The sequence below is a fragment of the Elgaria multicarinata genome, chromosome 4 (assembly GCF_023053635.1).
Source record: "Elgaria multicarinata webbii isolate HBS135686 ecotype San Diego chromosome 4, rElgMul1.1.pri, whole genome shotgun sequence".
Classification (NCBI taxonomy): Eukaryota; Metazoa; Chordata; class Lepidosauria; order Squamata; family Anguidae; genus Elgaria; species Elgaria multicarinata.
The window spans coordinates 134,801,929-134,810,379 of NC_086174.1; the positions used below are offsets into that span (position 1 = coordinate 134,801,929).

The window sequence follows — 8,451 nt, forward strand, 5'->3', positions numbered from 1 at the left end:
TAAGTACAGTAAAATTAGTGCCCCTCTACTTCAGTCCCACCCAGATTTTCCATAGGAAAATTCTGTACCAGCTGGCAGATAATTATTTTAAAATTTTAATTAAAATACATTATCCTTTCCTATAACAAAATGGTGCTTACTACTAAGTAAGTGTATTCCATTGAAGAAGGAAATCCTATTTGATTCCTGTATTCATGCTAGTGTGACATGATAAGTTAAAGGCATAATTTTATGCATGTTTAGACAACTCCTAGAATCGCCTCTAAATGGGAAGCACCCGCCCCAGGCTTGCTGAGGGAGGGAGGGAAAAGAGAGTGAATGCCTCTATTTGCAGCCAGCATGGCAGGGCACACCAATTGGATTTTGAATAAAGTATTCAATTAATTGTTACTGTTTTGAATTTTATTGTTATTATCTTTCTTGGTGGGTTGTTGAAAACCACTATTCTGAATAATGATTTTTATATAGTGTAGGGTAGGGGGCACTGGGCATGAGTTTGTGGAACCAAGGGGGCGGTGACCTGAAAAGGTTTGGGAACCACTGTCTTAAATGGACAAAGTAACAAATCATACAGAAACTCCTAGAATGAACAGTTTAATTAAGACACATACATACAACATTTCTATTGGTATTGCAAAAAAATGAGTTTATTCTGATAGCAGCAAGACAGGAAGGGGAGAGGGATGGGAGCCCACCAGAAGAAACTCTAATATGTACATAGCATTCTAACAGCAAGTTATAAAACCAAATAAATTATTAAGCCCAGATATTTTGCTTTCCGAAATTTTAAATTTCAACCTTCTGAATAATTTTTGTATGAGGCCTCCCATGGGGTGGTCCAAAGAGAAATCCTGCCTTTCTCAAAGCTGAGCAGCAGCAGAGAGCTCACTCCTGAAATACTGCATCTGCTGAGGTTTTCCCAGCTGTGTACTCCCTGTACAGTAAAGGCAGACAGCAGTGCAGGAGCTTGCTTCAGAACATGGGGCAGGCAACCGTGGATTAATTGGAAGCTTGCCTAAAACGGCGGCTGACCTTGGATTGGATCAAAAATGAAATGTTTCACAATTAAAATAGAAATATAAAAATAATGGTTGCAAAGTGCAGAAAATACTAGCTTGGTTGACAAGGAAAATGAAACTATTTGTACATGTGTAGTGCTTGACCCGTGACTGAGGACAGAAAAAGAAGCATCCTATTTTACTTGTAGACTGATTATTTTGATGCCTAGATCTTTGTTCTTTTCTTTTTCTGTTTTGTGTAGAATGCACAGATTTCAGCCCAAAACTTAACTCTCCATTTACTTTGCTCCCGCTTTATTACAGATATTTGTTTCCTAACCAATTGAAAATTATTTATAAATTACATTCTTTAGCTTAGGGTGACCTTTACCTTAGAAGCTGCTTCTAACTCCATACGGGTCTGAACATTCATTGAGACGATTTACAAAATATATTGCACTACAATGGGGCTGGCCCTATAAAACTCTGAAGTCAGTGTAAAGACTTGCATTAACCAAATGTGGATCACAATCTAGATCTTACAAGAAAACTAGTTTTAAGAAAGGACACTGAAATGTCTTCAGATTTCATTTATTGGCTTTTGCAGAGCATTAAACTAACCTGCAGATTATTCAGCTTTCGTTTACAAATACCAAAATTCAATTGAATAGCTTGCTGACGCTCCAAAAACAATGATTGCTGCTGGCTTTAAATATGGTACAATAAAAAACCACACAAGCTTTACTCTTGTTTGTCCTCTTGTTCAAGATTGTAGCCGCTTTGGCATATTTTGACCGCTGTGTTACATGATCAGTTGACCGGCACAAATCCGCTGAACAATAAAACTCTGTAGCTCTTCCCACTTCTTGGAGGTCTGATCAATGCCTTGCTGAATCAGTTCATTTCTTTTGGAGTTCTTCCTCACTTGACTGGGGCATTTGATAAATGGAGTTAATAGATGGCAAGTCAAATGGTTTTGGTATGTCTATTCTGAGCTCTCCTTGGCGAACAACCACGTAGGGCCTCAGGGTATCTGCTGTTGCTTTCTCAAGCCCATCAAGAAGCTCTTGCAGATACTGGAGGAATGCAGTATAATTTTCTATTGTCAGGTCAATCAATTTTTTGGTCTCTGTGATGAGCCTTGCGTAGGAACTTAAAAGGTATTCATTTGCCTCCTGTAGCTTAGCGTTGACCTGCTTCTTTTGTTCAGCAGCACTCTTCTTAACAGCTTCAGACCATTGCTGGATCTTTTCATGAGCCATTTTAGAGTACTCTGTGACTTCTCCATGGTCCCCCACAAATCCAAGGATTTTTCCTGTCAGATGTACAGCCGCATCAGAAGCAGCATTAACATATTGGGTGTGCCATTCTATTACAGCATTGACAAAGCTCTTCAGCCACTCTAGCATCTTCTCTTCCACTTCATAATATTTGACGGACCACCCAACTATGCTTGGGTCAAAATATTCCTGCCGCAGATCTTTCACAGTTTGCTGAAATTCTTCTAGCTTCCTGGAACTACTCTGCACAACATTTTGAAAGAGGTTTTCAACACGGGGAGCCAAGTGTTTTGCATCGTCTGCTAAGCTCTTCAGTGCTTGTAAGAGCTTTGTAAGCAATTGTTTAGCCTGGTCTTTTACATATTCATAGTTTTGGGCTTGTAAATTTCTAATCAGCTCTTCCACTTTTTGGAAGACTTGTTGAACTACTACTTTTAGCTCTCTTAAGTGTTGTGCAAAGTCAATCTCTTGGAGGCCAACAAATATCTGACTGACTTTCTTTTGTACATGTGTTATAAAAATTTTAATTTCATCCAGTATAGCACTACCTCTGATGATCTCGCTGGAAGCTGGAATTTTAACTTCTAGCTCACTGACAAATACAATCAAAGCATCAAAATATTCCTGCACTCTTATAATGCAGAGCGCTGCAACATTTGCTAACTTTTCAGTGGCCATCATATAAAGTTCTTCACCAGTGTGTTTTTCAGCAATTCCTGGCACCTGGAATCTTGTTACCTTCAAGAATTTAATGGTAGAGTCAATAAGATGCTTCAGCCTTTCATGGTAACCTACTATTATATCCATAGTGGCATCGTAAAACGTAGCTCTGATTTGATCATAGTTAAACTGATTGGCTTGGTCTGCAGCTTCATTGTACAGCTTTTTGGCTTGTCCCCTCATAATTTCATATTTCCGAGTGGCGTCACTGGTAACTTCATGAAGTTGCTGTTCCAGATCATTGATATTGTCTAAAGTGTTTCTGTAAGTTTTGTCCACATTGTCTCTCAATTTGTCCTTCAGCTTTATGGTAGCAGTTCTGATCTCCATCCCTGTATGCTCATGGTGGTACTTGTTGACAGCATTATACAAAGTGTCGGCCATTTTAGGCACCTTTTCTTTTAAGCCTCTGAGTAAGTCCATGGCACCATCCTCTTTCCAGTTGGCTTTGACTTGGATCAGCTCAGGATTTTTGAATGATATCTCACTTTTAAAGACATCGACATCTTTCTGAGGGTTAGACTGTAAATGTAAAGTACATTTAGGAAGGGTTATTCTCTGCTTTGTTATAAAAACAAGACATTCACTATTAAATTAAATAATTTGCCCTGATTTTACAGTCTACCAAAGGACTGTGAAATAAAAATAATAATGTGCAATCACTCACCAATAACTGGGCATTATTATTACTGCTGCCATTTCATTATTTTACACAGCATACTTAAAATTTCCATGTAGCTTTTGGCTAATGTCTACAAATGCTTATATATCAACCTGCTTGAAGGTCTTAGACCCAAACTAGACTAAATTTGCTTTATGTATCTTTCTCTTGTGCTCAAATCAAAGCTGTTGAGCCCTGTTTTCACATTAATGTGTGGAATAAAAATAAATAAATCCACATGAGCATCTAGAATGCATGGCTGTTGCTGCACATGTTGAAAATATGACCAGGAACTCCCCTGCAAGTGTGATATGATGGTGTGCCATCCACCCCAGCGGCATTGTACAGAAAATGAGTGTGGCTGGCAGCACTGTTCATTTATTATATTCTGAGACATTCTAATTGAGCTTGGGATTCAGCCTCATATCTTGTTGCTTTTCTACATATGATTGAAGTATTCCCTCAGAACAACGGAGTGGTACATTAGTCGGACAGGTGGAGCAAAAGTTATACTGATGGCTGCCACAACACCAGCTGCCTGACTGCAAGGTAATCACTTCCTTGAGTTCTGCTTTGCACAAGTGCTGGAAACCTACTGCCTATTCATGTGTCAATATCCTGGTTCACGGGATTAAGCCAATAATTGGATATTCATTCAATTAGTGTGTGAATGCTTTGTTATATATCTATGTGTCTTTATCTCTATCCATCCATCCATCTGCATTTTCTTAAAACATTGCGGCCCAATTCAGACAGCACACTAAACCAGCCTTCCTCAACCTGGGGCGCTCCAGATGTGTTGGACTGTATCTCCCAGAATGCCCCAGCCAGCTGGGGCATTCTGGGAGTTGTAGTCCAACACATCTGGAGCGCCCCAGGTTGAGGAAGGCTGCACTAAACCGTGTTGCTTAACCACAAAATGGTTAACGGAATGCATTCCATTAACCATTTTGTGGTTAAGCAGCATGGTTTAGTGTGTTGTCTGAACAGAGCCATTATGTTAATTTCCTTTTATCCAGTCAAGCCTTTTGAATAAAGTAGACCAAGTATTTCAAACAAATGATTGAGCTGGCGGCACACACAGGGGTGTCCTCGTCATTGGTATGCACAGCCCCTACTGGTAGTGATGTAGCATTTCCAGGGGGAAGTGCTGCAACGAGCAGGAATGCTCATTTCTGGAAGGGGGGGCAACCTGACCTTTCTGGAAACTAGTATTTCTGCTTGTTGCAATGCTACCCCACAGAAACGGTACATTATTGCCACTGATGGTAGGGACCATGTGCACATCAGAACTGGCAGTTCTTGCCACTAGCGGTAGGTCGTCATTGGCAAATGTTGTGGCAAAGGGAAAGGCCAACTCCGTAAGTTGGGCTTCTCCACCACAATGCTAGTAATAAACTCATGGTGTTGGATCTAGAGTAAGTTTGTTGAACTTAAGTCCTGCTGAACTCAATCAGACAAGCTGACTTGATCATGACTTAACTCCCATTGATTTCAATGGGAAGTAAGTTCAACTAACTTACTCTGGATCAAACCCATGATGTTTAAGCAAAGGTACATAGTCTAATTTTGGACTTCCCTACCTGAGTTCGGTAGAAAATCTTGCCCTTGAGAATATCGGGGTCCAGTTTGATAAGAAAGCCAAGGGTGCCAGCAGCAGAAGAAGATATTGATGTCACAACTTTTGAGCCATCTCCATGGAAACGCACTTGTACATCAGTGAAAGTTGGGCTGGTGATGTCCAGAGATGCTATTTGCTCAAAGTTTCTAAAGCAGCCACAAACAGATCAGAGAAGAGATAAATGAATTACTAATGGTTGCAATTTTAAACGGTAACTGCATTTAAATAACTGCATAACATGGACTTTTTAATGAAACTCATTTTCTTTGGAATGCCCTCCCCAGGTAGACTTGCCTGGCACTAAATGTGATGTTGGTTCAGCACCAGGCAAAGACCATTTTATTTGCCCAGGCCTTTTATGAACCTTTTAAATATTTTAATAGTTGTTTCTGTTTTTTCTTGGTTTTTAACATTGGCTGTTCTGCTGTTTTAATGTTATTGGGTTGTATCTAGTAGAAAGCAGTTCAGCTCACAGAAAATGAAGTACCCAACTTTTGTCAATCCCCTCTACTTATTGAAATTCTCTGTGCCAAATCCAATCCTGTTCCAGAGGGTCCTCTAATCCGTAGGAGCAGTTTTTCAGGGGGACATGGAAACTTCATTGCCAACTTGTGCAGAAATGCCTTCGGCTATCTCAAAGCCACCATTAAGTCTGATTGAGTTTATCTGATTGCTTTTATTAGTCACTTTGGGAAGACTTCTGCATGAAGTGCAGATTATACATTTCTGCATAAATAAACAACTATATTAATACTTTCCGAAAATATTAGTTAGCGTGACTGAGCTAAATTGCATCATGTTGAAACCTGGCTTATTAAAGAAGGACAGAAGGAAACACTCCATGTTTAATTTAAAACATTTACTAATTAAAATAAACTAAGTACGTTTGGGTGGCTTCCATCCACCCATATCCCAGTATCCTCTTATTGCAGCAGAAGGCATAATTGGGTTCCCCCCACCTCATTTAATCTGCATACTTCATTCATGCAGGGGTCAGCTTTTGATACATTTATTTAACTTTGGGTGCAGTCCTAAACACGTTTAGACCCATGTCTGGGAAATGCTGGGAGTTGTAGGACTTTTTTCTGTCTAAATTTATAGCCTGGTTTTGAAACAAAGTCTCCATAGGGGTTCACAACATAAATAATATTGTATGATTTATTTATTAATTTATTTATTTATTACATTTCTATACCGCCCAATAGCCAGAGCTCTCTGGGCGGTTCACAAAAATTAAAAACATTCAAAGTATAAAACAACAATATAAAACCATAATATAAAATACAATATAAAAGCTCAATGAGATATAAACAGCAGCAATGCAAAATTACAAATTTAAAACACCAAGTTAAAATTTATTTATAGACTGTTACAATGCTGGGAGAATAAAAAGGTCTTCACCACATTAGCTATGGTTGTTAAAGCATTTAAAAATGATCAATATAAGAGAGAAAAAGCAGGAGGCAGTAGTTAAAGGACCCATACCTAAAGGTCTATAATCCCCAAAACTGTAAAAAAAAAAAAAGTTTTGGCAGTTCTCCTAGAAGAAATGGCTGAGGCCTAATCTACACCAAGCAGGATATAGCACTATGAAACCCCTTCTTATGGGTTCCTGGTCAACAGAGTGTTGGCCACTGTGTGAACAGAGTGCTGGACTAGATGGACTCTTGGTCTGATCCAACATGGCTGTTCTTATGGCTCTTATCTGGTATACCTTCTTTGGGAGGAAAGCCCATGGTGGAGGGGCCACTACTAAAAAAGCCTATGGTCTCACTTTGGATGGTGCTGGAACCTACAAAGGGCCTTGTTTCTGAATCTCAAAGCCCAAGAGGTCCATATGGGTGGAACCAGCTCCTTCAGACATGACTCCCCTTGTCCACATTCATTGTGTGGCAGTGCTCAGGAGCATAGCAGGTGATATGGTAAGCACCCATTTTACAGCCTCGTTCAATCAATTAGGATTCTCCATATATGGCATACAGTACATCATTTGATTTACTGATATGTTGACCAAGGGAGTCTTTACCTGTATCTTTGTAAAGTAAAATCGTCTTTGAACTTTGCACTCAGGTCGCGATGGGCAAAGGAGCCTTCTGTATTTACTGTGAAGTGGCCATCTTCATAGATGTAGGTAGACTTACCTAGAATGGAAAGTTTTCACATAGGTGAAGTTAGAACGTAAGGAAATATTGCCACCATTGAGAGTGTAGGTGTCCGATACCATATACTCAAACTCTCACAGTGGGTTAAATATCCTTTGCACTGGAGCTGTGAGCATTTTTTGCCACTGATTTCTTAAATTTCAAAATATCTGCTGTAACTATCTTAGAGAGTCAGGCCACAGCTAGACCTAAGGTTTATACAGGGATCATCCAGGGTTTGCCCCTGCCTGAGCACTGGATCCCCTGTGTGTCACCTAGATGAACAGGTTTGACCCCTGGACAATCCAGGGATAAACCTTAGGTCTAGCTATGGCCTCAGTGTGGTATAGAGACTAAACTTTGAACCAGAAGACCCCATGCAAATCTCCCTTCAACCATATACTACCTGGATGGGCTATTTTTTTATCCTTAGTCTGTGCTCCCATGTCTCTCCCACCATGCCTCCCAATCAGCACTGTGTGATTAATAATGCTGACTACCTGATAGATGTATTCAGGCTTTCCGAAGAATGTGTGAGGGCACGCTGTCCAGAGCATGTGGCACTGCTTGTTCTGGCCCCACCTCCCAAGTCTCAATGCATGCCAACACTGTCTACTCCGCCCCTAAGTGCTGAAAGCACTCAGAAGCCTCTCCACAATCAGGCACCATGATAGCCCAGGAGATCATGGAGAGGACCCTTAAGTGCATCCAACCGAATGGGTTTAGAATCCCGTCATACTTTCATGCTCAATGTGCAAAGGTCGGGTGTGGAAGAGGAGGTACCAATTGAATGTCAGGGCACCTCACATAGCCCCACACATCCCTACACCATTTGTGGACTCATGCATTCTTTTTGGATGGCTAAACTGGACTTATGAGGTAGTTGTAAGGATTACTGAGACAACACAGGACCTATATTATGAGAGAAGGTCTTTGAAAGAATCACTGCATTATCCTAACTAGATAAAACAATATATTTTCTATTGCTTTAGTATAGCAGGTTCATATTTTACTGAAATACAGCAGTTTG

The 8,451-nt window shown here is 40.2% G+C and overlaps 1 protein-coding gene across 1 annotated transcript in view; it reads right to left on the reverse strand.

The window, feature by feature from the left end:
* Positions 1-578: 578 nt before the first annotated feature.
* The window catches only part of APOB (apolipoprotein B), a 55,666-nt gene continuing 47,793 nt past the window's right edge, over positions 579-8,451 (reverse strand). The window contains 4 exon segments of the mRNA XM_063125219.1: positions 579-1,900; positions 1,902-3,520; positions 5,243-5,426; positions 7,307-7,421. Coding sequence (XP_062981289.1) covers positions 1,801-1,900; positions 1,902-3,520; positions 5,243-5,426; positions 7,307-7,421 — 2,018 coding nt within the window. The 3' untranslated portion in view covers positions 579-1,800.